The 20,669-nt window shown below is 43.4% G+C and overlaps 2 protein-coding genes across 2 annotated transcripts in view; both read right to left on the reverse strand.

The window, feature by feature from the left end:
* iqsec2b (IQ motif and Sec7 domain ArfGEF 2b) overlaps window positions 1-1,317 on the reverse strand; it is a gene marked incomplete at both ends in the record, with an annotated part of 130,277 nt that extends 128,960 nt beyond the window's left edge. The window contains 1 exon segment of the mRNA XM_080734159.1: window positions 809-1,317. Coding sequence (XP_080590285.1) covers window positions 809-1,317 — 509 coding nt within the window.
* A 5,965-nt stretch (window positions 1,318-7,282) lies between these two features.
* Window positions 7,283-20,669, reverse strand: part of magixb (MAGI family member, X-linked b) — a gene marked incomplete at both ends in the record, with an annotated part of 157,562 nt that continues 144,175 nt past the window's right edge. The window contains 6 exons of the mRNA XM_080732953.1: window positions 7,283-8,815; window positions 10,478-10,606; window positions 12,521-12,624; window positions 16,561-16,699; window positions 18,266-18,412; window positions 19,636-19,712. Coding sequence (XP_080589079.1) covers window positions 7,283-8,815; window positions 10,478-10,606; window positions 12,521-12,624; window positions 16,561-16,699; window positions 18,266-18,412; window positions 19,636-19,712 — 2,129 coding nt within the window. The remainder of the gene's footprint in view (window positions 8,816-10,477; window positions 10,607-12,520; window positions 12,625-16,560; window positions 16,700-18,265; window positions 18,413-19,635; window positions 19,713-20,669) is intronic.

Here is a 20,669-nt window from a genome sequence, read left to right on the forward strand (position 1 = left end):
GTGGCTAAAAGCCAAGCCAGATTTTACACCTCTGTACTATCATTGCCAAACTCTCCACCTGTATGAACCGTCATCATCATCACCATGCCTTGGCGTTCCCTAGCTCAGTGTTTCTCAACCTTTTTTTCTGCATGGGCACACTTTTCATGTCCCAAGAATCCATGGGCACACCAACATAATACAGGGGGGTGTAAATATCGTCACTGTCGGGAAGAAACCTTTTATCTCCAAGTTTCAAATCTGTATGTTTCTTTGCAAAGTAAAGCCCTGCTACATCAGACAAGGCTGTCGCACAACAGTAGTGAAAACAGCCGATCTACAAGCACCGCGAGACGTTCTGTGCTTGTAGATCGGCTGTTTTCACTAGTTTAAATAATTTTTGAGCGGTGGTAAACCGCTCCATAGAGTGGCTGTGCGTGTGTCTGTAGCCTTTTTCCTCAGCGTTTTGCCATAGCAAAACGTATGTGTAGCATCAGTGATGTCATCATCATGTGTCTGTAGCCTTTTTCCTCAGCGTTTTGCCATAGCAAAATGTGTGTGTAGCATAGCCTGTACATCCTAGACTTAAATCCTAGTCTGAAGACGTTATGCAAGCATGACCACCGCTCACTTCACATTGGGTGTGATTTTTAAAATGATAAATACAATACTGGCTTTCAAGCTGTTTCAAGGGGCACACTTGACCCTTCTCAGGGGCACACCAAATTGGTCCCCAGGCACAGTGGTTGAGAAACACTGCCCTAGCTGACGACAGCGTAAAACCCAGCAGGGAACCTGAGGTGACACCGTGACAGAGAGAGACACTTACTTTCTGCGTATGGTGGAGCTGCCGTGGTGGCCATCTGTGCTGTCTGTACGCTCCAGCCTCTTGCGCTCTTGCTCGGTCGTGGAAGAACTGCAGGACAGGCCTCGGGTCAGCCTGGTGTGGCTCCTGCGCTCTCTGCCGGGCCCCGGGGTCGCCGCCGCGGGCCCTGCCACCACCGCCGCTGCTGATGGTGCTGCTGATGGTAATGATGGTGATGGGATCTTTGGCACTGCCGGCGCCGTTGGGGAAGTGCCACCACTGCTAACGCCGCCATGGTGGACGGGCAGGGACAGAGGCTGGCCCGGCGTGTGGTTCTGCTCAGGGGTTGTTGTGTCAGGGCTTCTCTCCTGCCGCAGGTCTTGGTTCTCCTGGCTGACGCGGTTCAGCTTCTGCTCCAGCTCCTCGATGCGCCGCCGCTGGCTCTCAAGGAGCTTGGCCTGGCTCTCGATGATGTTGTTGAGCTCCAAGAGGTACTCCACTGCACGGCTGGGGCTCTCCGGGCTGCTCTCCATGGTCACCACCCCCCCCACCAGCCCCAGATGAGCGGGGCGGAGGGAGGGACGGACTGGGGGTGATGGGGGAGATGAGCTATAGACTTTCACAGGTTCAGAAACAAGAGGTCACATCATGGACCAACGGTGCTGCGGTTGCTAAAACATAATCACATGTCCACGAATCTCCCCACAAACGGAGGCGGATTATGACTTAGTCAGTATCCATTGAAAATGCTGCAATGCCATGCAAAAGAAATGGAATATAAAATGCAACACATCTTCTGGTTTCCCATGTCATGAGCTGATGCCAGATCAACACCCCAGGGATCCAGGGTTTGAAGCATCATGAGTAAATGCAATGTTATGAATAATGAAATCAATCAATCAATTCAATCAATTAAACATTATGATGTACTCAGAAGAATACAACATGGGGCCAAAGGAGACAGGGACATTTGGAGTTGAGGATGCTGCCAATGATATTTGATGATCAAGTTGACCAGATTCTTATAGGCTTTCGCTATTTCCATAAAAATAAATCAACTTATTCTTTGAACATTGCAGCAGCTTTAGCAATCCCAGGGAAGGGGGTAAGGGGTGTGGGGGAGTAGTTAGCTATGATCCTCCTCTAATTATCAGGATTTGTGAAGCATTACATAACAGAGAAAAAAACATGTTCCCTCCCACGTTAAAATGTCCCCACGGTGATTCATCTCAGCTCTCACCCCATGTCTCGTGATCCTTCCTCACCAAAGACGAAACAAGTGTGACCAAATCACTTAAGTTCATATCTGATGTCCAAATCCCAGCACTCTGGCGCGGCCGAACCCAATTATCATCCAAGCGCTCGGAGTTCAGTTCCTCACGCAAAGAAGTGCTTTTCCACGAGCACCGTCTACGTCCATAATCTCATCCATGTTTTTTTAGGCAACTACTTGACATCATAGGAAAAAGTCCGTCCAGCTTCTCGTCTACCTATTTCGATTGCCCCAAAACTATATCAAATATGTAGGCCTAGGTCTAGCATGTCACCTACTTTACGCGTAACGTCGCGTCGAGGTTCCGTTCGCAGGTGGCATCAATAAGGCTACTTCAAATGGAGCCACGGTCACGTTGTTTCTTCAACCTGTTCTACACGAAACGATGGTTCAGCCGTCTTTGGTGGAACGCGTCGCTGTTGTTGCCCTTCCAGATTGGCGGTCCTCTCCTGTCTCTGTTAATGGCGCAGAAATAACGGTGGGAATTCAATTCACTCCTCTCTATCTTTGCGTGTCAGAAAATGCAAAGATGCGAGCGCGCTTTCCTCAGGAGCGCTCCTCCTGTCGAGAGCAGAGGCGTCAAATTGGGTATGGCAAGCTATGGCAGCTGCCATACCTTGGCTATAGGGGGAAATGATAAAATCTACTGTAATCGTGCCTGTTGCTAAGGTATGGCAACATGACTGGTGTCGCGCGCGTGCAAGACACCAGTCATGTTGCCATAGCTTTTTCTGAACTGACGCCGCTGGTCGAGAGAGCGCCTCCAAGTCAAACACGCAGGAGCGCTCCTGCAGTCAAAGTAAGATAGCACATTCATCAATCTCCGAAAACAATATGTTCCAAGTCCGAATGTATATTATGTGTTAACCCAAGTAAACGTAATATTATAGAGCATCAGCCCACAGCAAAAAATAAATACAAAATACATAAAAAATTATGCATGGTTGATGGTTTTATTAATTGTGTTTGTTGTTTTTGTATTTTTGACTAAATCTCTGGCAATCAAAAAAGCCAGTGCATCATTGTCATGCTGTCAGGCTGTCATTAGGCTATGTGGCTTGGCTCTATTTCGCATATGATTTAATTAAAGCGTGTCAGTGTAAGCGGAATTACACATGGCCTCAGGGTGACGCACGTTCATTAAGTGTTCACTTCATGTTATCTTATAGTGGAACTCAATGCAGCAGGTGTCACGCGCCCTTATAGGATAGGCCTACTAATATTTCACATTTCTCCATGTCATAATAGGCCTACATATTATGAGATGGAGAAATGTGAAATCCCTTATTCACATGATATCCATTATTAAGCGAACATGGTCAGCTCTGCTCCAGGCTGACTTTCATTCTTCCCTGCCTATAAATAAGCACACCATTCTAGAATCTATACACAAAATATGTAGCCTATTTCTACCTGCGAAAGATAGCACTCTCTGACACTGACACAAAATGTTATAGGTCTATCGTAGTATAGGCCTACATGTCTACAATAAAGTAGGCCTAACATCATTCCATGTATGGCTATTATGGTCTGCTGGTGCATGTAGCAGCCTATTGAAGGCCTAATGTATAGGCCTACTTCGTCGACAGTGTCATAGTAGGCTACTACAACACAAATTACGTAGACCTATACACCTACCTACCTTTTAAGATAGATAGGATACTATTTCAAGTTTACTATTGGATCCATGCATAGTGTAGCTCCACTTAAACAGTGCTGCCCTCTACTGTCCATGTCTATAGTTGGTTATTGCTATACATAACTACATAAAACACACACGCACGCACGCACGCATGCACGCACACACACACACACACACACACACACACACACACACACACACACGCACACACACACACACACACACACACACACACACACACACACACACACACACACACACACACACACACCACTGGGGGAAAGCATCCATCAAATGTTCTCATTTATTTGCAGTTTATTAGAATGTGTTTACAGTTTATTTATAGACACAGGTCTCCCTTTGGAAATGAAAACATAAAGAAAAAGTAGAAAATAGGTATCATGTTAACTAGATTGTTCTGGTCATTATGTTCTCGGTCATCAATATAATAATAGTAGGCAATTAATATTAATAATAATTGATCATAATAATGATTAAGTCGACTGACTGTGCCATCACGTTCTGAGCAGCATAACAATAACTGAAGGTCAGGGCACACAAGGAAATTCCTTTACACATTAATTCTTTGCTAAAGTTGGTTAAAATGCATTACAACCTTCAGATATTCATATTCAAACACATAGAGGCTTTCAACAGTCTTAGGTTTCCTTATGTTGCCATAAAGATCAAACATAACACAGCCCACACCCACAGATGTAAAATAATTGTAAGAAACTGTATGAATGACTGAATTAAATACATGAATAGATGTTTCTTTCTTTTGCCCAAATGACTTAATTAGAGCAAAGTACGCAGCAAAATCCTGTAATTTCTGTAAAAAGTGGCCCTTAATTAATCCATTTTTACACTCTCATTCTCAGAGTTACCGGTAAATGAACAGTGAGGATGTTACTGTGTAGCCTATCTGAAAACCTGAGTAGGCCTATCTAATAAATATATTCTTGTAGAAAAATAACTTCTCACAGCATCGCCCCATGTGGATAGATCTCATAACGTTGCTCTCTTCCAAAATACACTGGAAAATGAGTGAAAAACTAAAAACTAAAAACCAAGAAATATGTTCTGTTTTATTGTCCTCCCAGAATGCAACAGTGAGCTCAGAGTATGTACCTGCATAGGCCTCAGTTATTTCCATAACTAGAAGCTTTCATGGCTCAACGGCTCCAGCCATGTAACTGGAGACTACATTTACTGGAGTACTGTACTTAAAGGGGAAGACCACCCATTTTCAATATTGAACTATGTCATTAATATAACTTAGAGAGGAGTTGTGTGGAAATAAGAAAAACAGTTCCCCCCCTTCTGTGTTGCCTAGAACTGGAACATTGATTTGGGGGTTTGTATTGTAAAGTACAACGGTGTGATGTTGTAGTCCTATAAGTCCTATAAGGTATATATTAATGACATAGTTCAATATTTAAAATGGGTGGTCTTCCCCTTTAAGTAAAGTTTCTGAGGATTTGTACTTTACTTGAGTAAGACTTTTTTAAATACTTGTTAGGGCTGTGACTTGCTTGTCTTTCTCGCCTATATACCAGCCATTGTTTAAACTTTATTTGATCTGTCCCGATTTCTTACCACTTTCAACCTGGAGTCCCTATTTTAGGCGTGTCATCAAAATATCTGGAATCTAGACAGTGGTCCTGCCTCAGTGTTAATTCAACAACTTAAGATCTATTTTTACATCTTTGTACTACTACAGTGTTGCGCAAAAATAGCTAAAAAATCTCCAAGCTTGCGACGCATCAATTAATTTTGGGGAAATTTTGAAAACAAAATACACTAGGTTGAAAGTAATTAAATGCACGTTGTGTACACAGAACACAAAGTATTAATCCATCACACCCAAGCAGCATATATATATATATAAAAAAAACATTCATTTCATGAAAACATGAACGATAATTATAATATAATTCTTCATCTGTGTTTACAATCGCAAGCCTTCATGTGAGCCTTGGTTAATTCATACAGGCTACACATTAATGGTAGCACACGTGTGTCATATTTATATATAGGCTTCATCATAATATATTATTACACCATACAAATCAGGGCTCCAATAAGTAGAATATGTACAATAGATTCGGTCATTTATTTCATTATAAATATTTACAGAATATACTTTATTATATACCTGCTGTCAAAAAAAGGATTTGCATTGAAATGAATCACAATCCAATATTTTCCTTGAACAATATCACGAGGCTATAGGCAATTGTCCATGGATGTTTAGACCAATAGCAGACCTTGTACAAAGAGCACCGCATATTCTCTTCAAACCCCACGTAGAGTAATGATTGATTCCTAGGCTATACTCTGTCGCGCGAGGATGTCACTTCTTGCAGACAAAGAGCTGATCGGCTCAGACAAGCGACAGAGTCAAAATGAGGCATGTAATAGCGGACCTTGGACTGTTGCATTATTATTGCTCAGTATCATTGAGGTATATACCTTGATGCCATACGCAGCCTTTCCTCAGCAGGGGGCAGCAGAGAAGAGGGGGAAACAGAATCGCCACAAGCTGAATTGCCGAATTTCTGCCTCCTCTCCTCCTCTGTCCTCCCTGTCCTCAAGCATGGCGTTGTTACAGAGAACTTGGTGACCTGCCGGAATATGTGACCAATCTTGTGGATTACACATTAATGCCAATGTCCAAATGTAAATCACTGCTGTTTGTTCATTAGCAAGAGCCAAACCTAGTATAGCCTATACCACTCGAAGTGGATTTCAGGGACTCTATAGGTTCCTTTAAGGGGGTCTAAATTGACCCATACAAGTCTGTAACTCTGACAGTGTACAAATGGAACCAAATGAACCCTAACGGGTCCATTTGGTTCCATGTGTACACTGTCAAAGTTAAGGGGAGCCCTTCAAATTTCAAAGTTTGAGAACCACTGGCCTATACTGGTAATAAACGTAACAGCAGTTTACAGACAGTGACGCTATATTTTGGCAGGTCACAAATGACAGCGGAACAGAGGATAGAACCAGAACCAGGGTGTCTGACTCTGCAGCACCTTCTGTGTCCCAGAAATGCCCGTCACAACAGCAGCAAACATAAAGCGGGGTGAGAAACATGATGATGAGAGAGAGAGAGAGAGAGAGAGAGAGAGAGAGAGAGAGAGAGAGAGAGAGAGAGAGAGAGAGAGAGAGAGAGAGTGATTGTTAATTCACAGGAGCATTTTAAAAGACATTTCACCGAATTGGCCCCGGAACTATTTAAAGATGATCATGTAATATATTTCTACACAAACATACATACATACATATATATATATATAATTTATATATTTATTATTTATCTAACATCAGCCAGAAGTTAGCTGTAAAAAGGCACAAAGAATATTAAGTTATACTACTATTTGGCCAAAAATGTGACAGAGAAAAATAATTAGAAGCAGTGCGAGATGTTTTGCAGGGAAAGTCGGGATCCGTTTAAACCCAGCAGAGTCACCCTGCTTGGGCGACACAGTAACAGTCACAGATTAGTACGGTGACAGTATTCTGCTGCACGTCACGTCACGTCACGTCACGTCACGTCACGTCACGTCACGTCACGTCACGACCATCTCCTCCTCCCTGCCATGCCCGGTGGTCCCAGCGGCGCCATCCTGTGCTGGCTGGGTGTCAGCCACGAGGGGCCCGGCAGCCCGGCAGGGGCCAGAGAGAGACCTGAGACGCTGGCGGCGGACGTGCTGCCATCATCGGTTCCCTCGGAGCCGGAATCGTCCTCCTCCTCGTCGGGCGGTGGCGGCTCTGCTACGGACCAGGTGGAGGAGGAGGAGAGGAAGGAGAAGGCTTCTCCTCTCCGAGGAGGAGGGGTTAACAGACGTCCCGGCAGAGGAGAGGGGGAAACGGAATCGCCGCGAGCCGGATAATTGTCGAATGTCTGCCGCCGCTCTTCCTCTGTCCTCCGTCCTCCGCTCTGTACCTCCTCCTCCTCTTCCTCCTCGCCTCCTCTCTGGCTGTTGCTGTCGTGCCAGACGCCGTCCGGCTGCTTCCGATGGACGCTGGGCCTCCTTGCTCCAAATGCGTCTTCGTGCCCCTCCTTCGGCTGCAGCTCCTCATACCTCTCGCTCCGATGGATGCCGGGAGACCTTCCTCCAAATACCTCCTTATCCTCCTCCTCGTCAGACTGCATCTGATGGACGCTGGGCCTCCTTCCTCCAAACACACTTTCGTTATCCGCCTCCTTCTCCTTGGGGTGGGGCAGCCTCTGCTCACGGTTTGGGAGGGGCAGAAGAGCCTTGTGCTCCTCCTCCTCTCTCCCTGACTCCTCCTCCTTCTCTCCCTTCACGTCCTCCTCCTGCGGAAGCTCCACCACCTCCTCCTGCTCTTCCCCGTCGTCTCCCTGCGTCTCTGTGTTCTCCGGCCGCGTACCTCTCTCCTCGCTCTCCCCTCTCTTCTCATCATCTCCTCTCCCCTCTTCGCTCCTCTTAATCTCCTCACCCTCTCCTGTCCCCTCTTCGTTTTTCTTCCTCACCTCACTCTCTCCTCTCCCCTCTTCGCTCACCTTAATCTCCTCACCCTCTCCTCTCCTCTTCCGCTCCTCACTCTCCCCTCTCTTCTTTCTACTCCTGCCTCTCGCCTCACTCCCTCCTCTCTTCTCTTTGCTTCCCCTCTTCCTCTCCCGGCTCCTTGCCCTCCTCTCTCCGCTCCTCTTCCTCGTCCCCTCGCTCCTGCTCCTCCTCTCTCCTCCTCCTCCCGTGCGCGTGCTGCTCCTCTCCTGGCGTTTCCTCTCAGTGTGTCTCTCCCTCTCCTCCTGCCTGGGCCTTGGGCTGCCTGGGACGCTCTCTCCTCCTCCTGTGCGCGTGCTGCTCCTCTCCTGGCGTCTCCTCCTCTCGCCGTGTCTCTCCCTCTCCTCCTGCCTGGCCTCCTTCGGGCTTCCTTCTCCTCCTCCTTCTCCCTCCGAGTGCCATCCTCTCCCTCTCCTCTCCTCTCCTCCTCTTCTCTCGTGTCCCGTTGAAGACCTGCTCCTCCTGGACCTCTCCTTCTCCTTCTCCGTCTCCTTCCTGGCGGAGCTGCGGGGCCTCCTCCGCCGAGCGGCCTCCTCTACTGCAGCCACACTCTGCTCCTCTGGGGGGCGTCGCCGCTGGGGCCGCCGCCGGAGGGAGGGGGAGGTGACTCCGTGCTCACGGCCTGATGGGGGGATGGGTGGATGGATGGATGGATGGATGGATGGATGGATGGATGGGTGGGTGGATGGATGGAAGGATGGAAGGATGGAAGGATGGAAGGAAGAGGGAAGGTAAGACAGAGAGAGAGAGAGAGACAGACAGAGTGAGTGAGAGGGGGGGTCGACATTAGGGCTGTCACAATTATTACATAATAATCGTCTAATCACAATTATTTGAGATGATCGCGATAATTTTTCATAATCGTCATAATCGTGTCCATGTTGAAAAAGGTTCATATATATTTTTTTGTAGTAAAAAGTAGTGGAAATAGCAGATCTACAAGCTCACAACGCGTCGCGATGCGACGCGTTGTGAGCTTGTAGATCGGCTATTTCCATTATCAATATTCTTTTTTTAAGTAGAAAGTTGTCAAATATGTCCTTCATTTCTTTGTATATTTAGGTTATGTGTCATATCTGCTATGTGCAACTTCAAAGCCTATAAGCCAGACAGAAATGTAATTGTCAACGACAAAAACACAATTAAATCGCTAATCGAAATTATTTGAGTGACAATTAATCGCCATGTAAAATGTCATAATCGATTCGTGACAGCCCTATTCGACATATTATTATGTAATGTGTTATTATTATTTCACTTGAGTAAAAGTATCAATGCTGCAATGAAGAAATACTCCAAGTAAAAGGTTGGAATTCACAATTTACTTGAGTAAAAGTGCAAGGTATCTGTATCAACATGTAATGAAAGTACCAAAAGTAGAAAGTACTCATTATGCAGAAAGTCTCGTTTCACAGGTTTTCAAAATATGCAAGAATTTTATAAAAATCCTTTGAAAACAGCCGATCTACAAGCTCACAATGTGAGGTTGTACATTGTATACTTTCATTATGGCTGAAATATATATATAGGGTTAATGTATTGTTTTGTAATAATAATCCAAATCTAAAAGTAACTAGTAACTAAAGTTTTCAAATAATTGTAGTGGAGTAAAAGTACAATATTTTCCTCTGAGATCTAGTGGAGTGAAAATTGGAAATAATAAAGGTAAAAGGTAAAAATACCTCAAAATTGTACTCAAGTACAGTACGTTAATTCTTTGTACACCACTACTTTACTTACTTTACACCACTGTTGACACCTCATTATGTAATGTGTTTTTACACAATAACAACCTCAGTGTTCGTGTAAAGTTCAGTCAGGGACGTGCTGGGCCCCTGATTCAGCCCGGGGAAAAAGAGTTGAAGAGGCCCCCATTGCGCGCTATAGAGAGATCTTTCTGCTACTCAAAGATTTGCCATTTCAGATCATGACAAGTGACAAGCCAGTGGGCCAATTACATGAATTAGGCCTATATTTCGTTGTTGTCGGGTGGAAATCTTGTATGTCCAAAATCGTTTGTTTTGTATTTATCATTTAAAAAATTATTTAAACTAGTGAAAACAGCCGATCTACAAGCACACAACGCCTCGCGGTGCGAGGCGTTGTGTGCTTGTAGATCTGCTGTTTTCACTACTTTTGTGCAAACAGTTTAATTTTTTCCTAATGGCCCGGCCTGGACCGGCCCAAGAATGAACCGGCCGTTCGGGAGTTGTCCTGCTTTTCCCAATGGCCAGCACGTCCCTGAGTTCAGTGTAGGCAGCGTAGCGAGAGTTCCCAGAGTGCATCTCTGCATGAGCCTGTGTTACTTCAGCTTGTGTGACAACAGCTGCTGTCTGCACCAAACCTCCGGGTGACCCGGTGTTGTTCTGAAACACACCACACCTGTACACATCCTATGCCCCGCAGCACGCGCTGGTTTACAACCCTGTCCTATGTGGAAACACTGGATTCTCAGCCTTCTTTTTGTTTTGTCAGAGACCACCAGATTGATATAGTAATACAGATTAGGCCACAGACATCCATTTGACAAGATTCTGTCTCTGACTCCCCAATCGATAATGTTTGAGAGACTCTGATCAAAATAGCCATTATAGTTAGCCTAGTAAACGACCAACTACCGTTCTCCAGGATGGTTTCCGGAAGAGGGCGGGTACGAGGCTACATTATAGTGGGGTCTCTCTCTAAATTGTATTTACTTGTAAATATAATAATGGTAATTTAAATGACTACATTTGGAGAACATCTTAAAGGAGTAGTTCACCCCCAAAATTACTTTTTTCTATTGATTACTCACACCATGGAGACTTGAGTTCAATAATATCTTAAGTTTTTTGTCGCATTCCTAAGACAATAATTTGATTACAATGAATCTACCCCCACTGATTCCGGATGGGGACCCAAACGCATTTGGGTCCCCATCTGGAATCAATGGGGGTACTTGTACTATAATAAATCTTTTGTCTTAGGAATGTGACAAATACAAAAAAAAAACTACAAAAATACAAATAAAAGGATTATTCAACTCAAGTCTCCATGGCGTGTGTAATCAATAGAAAAAAAGGCATTTTGGGGGTGAACTACTCCTTTAATAGAGCGGAGCCATAATAACGCCAAGTTTAACTGTATTCCATTTGTTGCAATAAAATGGTTAAATCTACTTTACCTTGAGTGTTCCAGACTAAACTTAACATAGGGTGCGTTCGGAAATGCGCACCGGGTGTGTGCTCGGTGTAGTGAGTGCAGTGGGCGTGACTTTGTAGAGTGCGTTCAGTGTGGCTTATCACGGGGGGGATGCCCTGGGACTGGGTGTCCCCACACCTCACATTGAGAACCTCGGTAAGTCTCAGTAGTAAAATAAAATAGTAGGAGATTAAATTCTAATTCTACTCCCGTCACGCTATCGAAAAAATCGCTGTGTATGGTGAAGGGGGAGGGGGGGGGGGGGGGGGGTTGTGATGTCACAAATGAGGACGTTTTCAACACATACTGTACAGTACACACAGGGACACACACTGGAAGGTTCAGATTTATACTTAGTCGTAGGACCGTCCGCGTAGCAAACCCAAAAATAGTGATCTCACAACGCAATCTCAGCACAAAAAGAAAGGAAACTTGACATCCATTATATCTCCCCTTTAATAATACCAATTTGTATTGTGTTTTATATCATTGTTATCGTTGATTTGTCACCTTTACAACAAGGTACAGATTGTAAGGATCTGGCATTCGTGGAATGAGCAACACAGCCAAAACTGGTCAAAATGGCCTGGCTGGCCTGCAATACCGTTCTTTTGGTGTTCACCTTTGCTGCTTGGTTCATTGAATGATTGCACTCTCCCACAGTAATAAGGAAAAGACAAAACAACACGTATTGGCCATTTTTACACTTTGTTAATGTTAAGCTCAGTGTCAGGGAAGCCCAAAACGAGAGTAAATGCCAACAGAACAGAATATTGCAAGCCATTTTGGCAAAATCTTGGTCGGCGCTACCCACACGTTTGGTAGTGTAGCTCATGCCTCGAATGCCAGATGCTGACAAGCTGTACCTCGTTGTAAAGGTGACGAATCAACGATGAAAATGGTATAAAACACACAAATTGGTATTATTAAAGGGGAGATATAATGGACCGAATTCAAGTTTCCTTCCTTTTTTTTTTTAGATCTGCTATTTTGGGGCGGGGCGAGCGACGGTAGCCGTCGTACACGACCGCGTACAAATCAAGCGTTAGCGCGAGCGGAGTGAGTGAGTGTAGAAAAGACAGAAAACGTTGAGAACTAACAGGAACGACTACCAACCGCGTATTCTCGGTCCGTCCGATCACATAGAAGCAAGGCTCGCCCAGCTTGGAGTTGGTCATACACAGAGACAAACTGGACAGTTCCACTGAAGAAGAAGAAGAAGAAGAGAGGACACAGGAAGAGAAAGTGTGGAGCGACAGGAAGCAGGAAGTAAGTCAAATAGAACAGGTGAAGTGCAAAGTGGAGACAGGGTTATTTATAGCAGCGGTTCTCAACCTTTTCAGGCCGCGACCCCCCCCAAAAATCATATTTAAACTGGGGACCCCCCACCCTGACGAGCACTAAGAGTTGAGGCATTACATTTTGTATAACACGGTTCTATTGTGAAAATAGCAGATCTACATGCTCACAACGCCTCGCGTTGCGAGGCGTTGTGAGCATGTAGATCAATTTCCACCTCTAATAGTTGACAATTTGGCCAATGTTTAATTTGTAATTTTAGAGGTATTAAAAGGTCCTTAAATTGTAACTTTAGAAATGTGCCAATACCCTCTATATACACTTAAACGTTATGTTGGTTTGTTCACTGTTGAGTGAGAAAACAATGTTGCACATTAAGTTAATCATCTGGGGACCCTTGGGGTCCCGACCCACAGGTTGAGAACCACTGAATTATAGTACCGGAAGATTAAATAAACCAGAAGCAAGAGGGCAGATATTAAATAAACACCCCCAAGGGGGACAGTAAAAAGGATAAGATTAGATGAATGTACAGTAAGCTTTTAACCCTGAGAAGAAAAGAAGAAACAGATTCCACCCCTAGAGCAAGGTGTCTGACAGACAAAGCAGAGGTTCCGCTTATCTCAGCATGCAAAAGGTAAAGTTTACTTGGTTGTAAAGGTCCCATATTATACTCCTTTTCTACGAGTCAATATAGGACTATATGTGACCTAGCTTGTTCAGACTGGCAGCCCACATCCAGGCCAAATCTGATTTTCTATCCAGATTGGAGCTGAATTGGTTTTATGCAGTCTGAAAAAGGCCAAGGGAAGGAGAGTCAAATCTGATTAGCAAAACTCAGTTTCCGTGTGATTTTGTGCTGTTCAGAAGAAGAAGAAAAAAATAAAGAAATATGATCTAATTCCAATCTGGATAGGCCAAACATCTGACCCCACAAAACATGTCTTTTAAGTTGTTAGCAGAAAATTGTGCATTCCAGCGTAGCAGAGTGGCTCAGAGCCTCTGCCTGCAGATCAAAAAGGCATAAAGGAATATCTTCCCCTTTAGCCCATTCAATCTGGGAAAGCATCTGTACATTTTCCAGACGGTTAGGTGTTTAGAAGACATTTTTAGAATCGGCCTCGGGTCTTAATGGTTCAAGCTAGTGGATAAGATTTGTTTTGTTTGGCTTCAGTGTCCCTGGGTTTGAATCCTGGACCAGGGACATGCTGGGCCCCTGATTCAGCCCGGGGAAAAGAGTTGGAGAGGCCCTCATTGCGCGCTATAGAGAGAGAGATCTCTCTATAGCGCTGCAGCTACTCAACGATTTGCCATTTCAGATCATGACAAGTGACAAGCCAGTGGGCCAATTACATGAGTTATATTTTGTTGTTGTCGGGTGGAAACCTTATGTCCAAAACCGTTTGTTTGGTATTTATCATTTTAAAAATGATTTAAACGAGTGAAAACAGCAGATCTACAAGCACACAGGTGCGAGGCTTTGTGTGCTTGTAGATCAGCTGTTTTCACTACTTTTGTGCAACAGCCTTGTATGATGAAGCAGGGCTTTGCTTTGGAAAAAATGTACAAATTTGAAACTTGGAGATACAAGGTTTCTGCCCGACAATGACAATTTACTTTGTTGGCCGCCCATCCCCCAAAATGGAACGAAGGCCGACATTTTATTTTATTTTTTTTCCTAATGGCCGGCCTGGACCGGCCGGGAATGAACCGGCCGTTCGGGAGTTGTCCCGCTTTTCCCAATGGCCAGCACGTCCCTGTCTTGGACGTTATACTACATAGTCCATGGGCCAGACGGGTTGTCGGTATCAAAAAGGTGGCAAAGGTTACCATGCATTTTTGAAAAGCTCTATATATGTAGATTATATTTTGGTATGATAACCCTTTCTTAGACACAGCTAAATTGGTGTTATCAGCCTCTAGAGTTGGTGTCCCATTAACATTACATTACAGGAAAAAAGGTAAAAAGATGAATCTGCTTTTAGTAGCATAAGAGGGGTCAAACTAGGGGGTTTTCATGATGCCGAATCCATTGCAAGCATCTGTTTTGCACAAAAAAACATTCCTTGGGCTATAAATGGCCTCAGAAGACGATGCATGTATGGGTGTGTGCATTCATGTTAGTCGGAGGCCTTAGGGTTTTATTTCTCATGCTAATCAGTCTAAAAGCGCCACATTTTGCACAGATGTAGCCCAGGGCATGCTCTAATGATTTAGCTAGGGCGCCCGAGTCGGTGACCTTCGGGCTCCAGAAAACATCCACAAAACTCTGAAAAGTGATGACTCATCACTTTTCATCACTAAACCATTGTTTTTCTGGAGCTGTGGCGACCCCGAAGGTCACCGACTCGGGCGCCCTAACTAAATCATTAGAGCATGCCCTGAGCTACATCTGTGCAAAATTTGGCGCTTTTAGACTGATTAGCATGAGAAATAAAACCCTAAGGCCTCTGACTAACATGAATGCACACCCATACATGCATCGTCTTCTGAGGCCATTTGTAGCCCAAGGAATGTTTTTTGTGCAAAACAAATGCTTGCAATGGATTCGGCATCATGACAAACCCCTAGTTTGACCCCTCTTATGCTACTAAAAGCAGATTATTTTTTTGCTTTTTTCCCCTGTAATGTAATGTTAATGGGACACCAACTCCAGCGGCTGATGACACCAATTTAGCTGTGTCTAAGAAAGGGTTATCATACCAAAATATAATCTACAGATATAGAGCTTTTCAAAAATGCATGGTAACATTTGACACCTTTTTGATACCGACAACCCGTCTGGCCAATGGACTAACAGTAGCATGCCTATTTTTCCCTGCCTCAGTCCTTTTCTGCAGGCCGTTTCGGTGTCTGCAGCTTTAAAGGCAAATTAGCTGCTGCTCACTCGCCACACCCACCCACTCTAGAACTTTATGGGCTGTACATCCCAGATTGCCAGAGAACGTGTAGTGACTAACAAACACTGTGCTGACAAAATGCCTATTTGAAAAAAGGAGACACATTCCGGTCCATCCACCATTTGCTGCAGGTGCGTAGAGACGGCGCTACAGAAGCTACCTGAGCTAACTCAGAACGGGGACAGGTTGTCCGTTTTTTGTGGCTTGTTAATCGGAGCCTTTGCTATAGCAGTTGTTTCTCAAATGTTTTGATATGAAGGACCCCCAGTTTTATATTGCATGAAGCCACGGACCTCCATTTGATACAATACAATACAATCTCTGAGACCCCAGTCTGTGTTATAAAATCGGAACTCTGAAATTGCACAAATGTACAGATCCGTCCTCGGACCTCCCCATTACAGAACTCTATTCTACATAGACCCAGGGGTGTCGCACCAAATTATGGGCCCTGGGTACTTTAACTATTGAAAAATAGCAGATATACAAGCTCACAGCGCGGCACCGAGTGCCGCGCTGCGAGCTTGTAGATCTGCTATTTTTGAAGAATCGTGAAATTTGTCTTTGATTATTTCAAATCCTTCTAAGGTTTTTTGAAAAACCTATGTTTCTATGTCAGTGGTGCTCAAACCTTTTCATGTGAAGGACCCCCAAAATGATATGTATTTGGCCACGGACCCCAATCCAAAATATTTAGTTCCAGGGACCCCCCAGAAGCAAAATTTGAGTTACTTAATCTTCGCTTAAAAAATACATAAATTCAAACATTCGCACACATTTTCACGACTTTTCAAAAATAGCAGATCTACAAGCTCGCAGTGCGGCACTCGGTGCCGCGCTGTGAGCTTGTATATCTGCTATTTTTCAATAGCTAAAGTATAAAATAATTCCAGGCTCTCCTCCACCTTGGGCCCTAGTAACTCAGTCCCACCAGGTCTCACCATAGTCAGGAACATAGCCGTTGCCTCTCTTGAGGACCAGGTGAATGCGGTGGCCTCCCCGACGGATCTGCTCCACAGCCTGGCTGTGGGTCATCCCAGCGGTGCTGTCTCCGTTGATCTCCACCAGCTGATCGCTCACCTGTTACGACCACACAGAACGGCATCAATTACACTGCGTTTAAGCTCAGGGCCCGACAGCGTCATTTTCAACATCTCTTAAAGGGGAAGACCACCCATTTTCAATATTGAACTATGTCATTAATATACCTTAGAGGAGTTGTGTGGAAAAAAAAAAAAGTTCCCCCTCTTCTGTGTTGCCTAGAACTGGAGGATTGATTTTGGGGTTTGTATTGTAAAGTACAATGTGTGATGTCATCAAGTTGTACTTTACAATACAAACCCCAAAATCAATCCTCCAGTTCTAGGCAACACAGAAGGGGGGGAACTTTTTTTCTATTTCCACACAACTCCTCTAAGGTATATTAATGACACGAACCCCAATATTGAAAATGGGTGGTCTTCCCCTTTAACCACTTGGACCACAGTGAGTGTTCCTATTCTGGGGAGCGAATCTGTAAGCTTGCAAAGTGTCGCATAGGTAATAGTTGTAGTAGATATATTCCAAGTCTCTGCGGCCAGATTACTTGATCACGCAGAGCAGACCCTCAGCATCTCGTCACAATGCCAGGATTTTCATATCCTAAATACACAGCTCTCCCATTGAAAACAATCAAACCATATGTTGTGCTCAGGAAAAAAAAACCTTGGTGGACACAGTAGGGCATTAACGAAAAAGTCGACAAGTCGACTCCCACCAGAGAAAGTCAAAAGTCGAAGTAAAAAAAAAAAAAAAAAAAACGTTCTATTGTGAAAATAGCAGATCGGCTATTTTCAAAATTTTCTATATATTTGACAATTTGGCGAATGTTTAATTTGTCATTTTAGAGGTATTAAAGATGTCCTTAAAGGACAACTTTGTTTTTTTCATATTTTAGATTGTAATTAAGAGAAAATAAAAAGTGAGTGTTAAAATGTTTTCATTTGCTTCGTTCTATTGTTTTATCGCGTTTACCGTGCAAAATTTGGGGCATGCGTATTGCATACGCATGGGGGCATGCGTACAAGTGGCTAAATATGTATTTTTAGACACAATAAGCCAGCAGTTTATTTATTGCTATTTACAGTAACACTTCTAGCCCCCATAAGTCACATCCAACCATGAAAGGTTGCGTTGTATCTTGGGAATTGGGCTTATTCTGTGTAAAATGACATATTTAGCCACTTGTACGCTTGCCCCCAACCACTGAAATAAGAATCTCTAAAACAATAGAAAGAAGTAAATGAAATAATTTTAACACCTATCTTTTATATTCCTTAATTACAATCTAAAATATGAACCCTTGTTGTAAAAAACTAAAGTTGTCCATTAAATTGGCATTTTAGAAATGTGCAGATACCCTCTATAGTCTATACACTTAAACTTTATGTTGGTGTGTTTACTGTTGAGTGAGAAAACAGTGTTTCACATTAAGTTAATCATCTGGGGACCCTCCAAAATAATTGGGGGGTTGTGTGTGATGTGATGACGTTAAAGTTATCAAACGATAAAGTCGACTTCAACTCAACTATGCTATGACAGCTGAATCCCCCTCTGGATCAATAAAGGTCAATTCATAATCTGTTATTATGCAGGAAATGAACCCACCTGTATCTTGTGGCTCCGTGAAGCGGGTCCTCCCTCCATCAGCCCCAGGACGTACAGACCCATGTTGTACTCACTGCCCCCCCGAAGGCTGAACCCAAAGCCGGTAGAGCCGCGGTCCAGGTCCACACTGTAATACCTGGAGTCATGCTGCCACACAAACACACAAGCATTAACTGTTTCTGCCTAATTGAGAATTCTATTAAAATTAATATTAGAGCTGCTAACTATCGATTATCTTAGTGATTATTGTATGGATCACTATTTGTCTTCGCCAAGCCGAAGGCATGGGAGACTATGTTTTCGCCCCTGTCCGTCCGTCCGTGTGTGTCTCCGTCCGAGTGTCCGTGTGTGTGTCCGTCCGTCTGTTACCAGATAATCTCCGGCACCGTTGGCCCGGTCACTGCCAAACTGTGCACACACACTCCCTGTCCAATTCATTTTCACATGGGCCTGTTCTAGTGCCACGATCAGGGCGATTTTTGCAAAACACATTTTTGGACAGTACTCTTACAGATTTTGTCCACAAATCACGCAAATCGGTAGACAGTATCTCTACAGTCATGTGATCAACATGAATCTGGAGCACGTCCGATTTACCATATTCCATCCTGATTGGCTAAGATTGGCTTCCAAAGTTTGCAGGATTGGTCTGTTACTCTGTTTTGAACAAAATGCCTCAAATCATGCACGCAGCCTGCGATTTGCATGACATGTTGCACGCTCATTCCCACTAGGTCAAGGAAAAAATCTAATAAATCAAACAAATGCCACCCTTTTCACATCGGCCACCATATAGCGCCACCAGCAGGTCAACTTTTACAAAACACATTTTTGGAACAAAATGCCTCAGATCATGCATGCAGCGTCCGATTGCTGTGAAAGGCCCTAGAACACGTGGCACCCTTTTCACTTTGGCCTATTATAGTTCCACCAGGAGGCCACAATCACCTACCTGACCTGGTGGAGACCTGTGCTCGGAAGAGCACTGCTTCTAGTTTTGAATAATCAAACAACTGAGAAGCTTTTTATTATTAACAAATCAACACAAGAGCATAATAGATTTTTTGTAATTGACTAAATTCATTCGTCTGATTAACCACCTAAGCCCAATTTTAAATGTTGTTGTACAACTGTGTTGTGCAAAAATAGTGAAAATAGTAGATCTACAAGCTCACTATAGCTCATACAGCAATGCATTGTGAGTTTGTAGATTTGCTATTTTCACAATTTAAAAAAAAACTGTTGTTTGCTCAATTATTGATGATTTCTTTATAATTGATTATATATAATCAATGAATATATTCTGGCCACAAAAGAGAAGCAGGATGCTGGTTATTATTTAGGCTCAGAATAAACAATCCTATCCTCACCTTTGGGCGTGACCTGTGACCTTTCCTGCTCTTGTGACTGGGGTCATAGTCAGTGGATTCTGAAAGACTGGAGGAGTCTGGAAGACATCAAGACTGAGGTTAGACTGCACTGAGAGTATATGTAAGGAACAAAATTAACCTGTAAGTAGGGCTGTCACGATTATGACATTTTACGATTAATTGTCATTCAAATAATTGCAATTAACAATTTAATTGTGTATCTGTCGTTGACAATTACATTTCTGTTTGGCTTTTAGGCTTTGAAGTTGCACATGGCAATTATGACACTTAAATATACAAATAAATTACTGACATATTTGACAACTTTATACTTAAAAAATAACATTTTGAAAGTGTTTGAAACTATATTAACATTTCTCAACATGGAAACGATTATGACGATTATGCAAAATAATTGTGATTACCTCAAAAGCGATTAGACGATTATGTAATAATCGTGACTGCCCTACTTGTAAGGGTCCCAAGTGAACACTCTCAGAGTTACAAAGGAATAAAGTAAGACTGCGGATTTGACTCTGCAATGTGCATTGAAGTAGATATGATACGGTATGTGTATGAAATCCATCAGTGGTGTAAAGTAACTAAGTACATGTACAATTTTGAGGCACTTTTAGGCTTTAATGGAGAATTTCCAATGTTCACTTCTACTCCACTACATCCTTGAAGAAAATATTGTACCTTTACTCCATTACAATTATTTGAAACTACTAGTTACTTTGCAGATATAAATTATTATATTATAAAACATATATTAACCACTTCAACCCTATTTTATACTTAGGCTATTTGAAAATAGCCGATCTACAAGCTCAGAACACGTCACATCGTGGCGCGTTGTGAGCTTGTAGATCTGCTATTTTCAAACATTTTGGTAGTTTAAGTATATTTTAGTTGAATATTCCACAGGACTGGCCAAAATGTCAAATATTAAGTAAGCAAGAGGCAAACATTGTGAAAATAGCCGATCTACATGCTCAGCATGTAGATCTGCTATTTTCACAATATTTATCTCT

This window comes from Nannobrachium achirus (assembly GCF_963921795.1).
Source record: "Nannobrachium achirus genome assembly, chromosome: 9".
Taxonomy (NCBI): Eukaryota; Metazoa; Chordata; class Actinopteri; order Myctophiformes; family Myctophidae; genus Nannobrachium; species Nannobrachium achirus.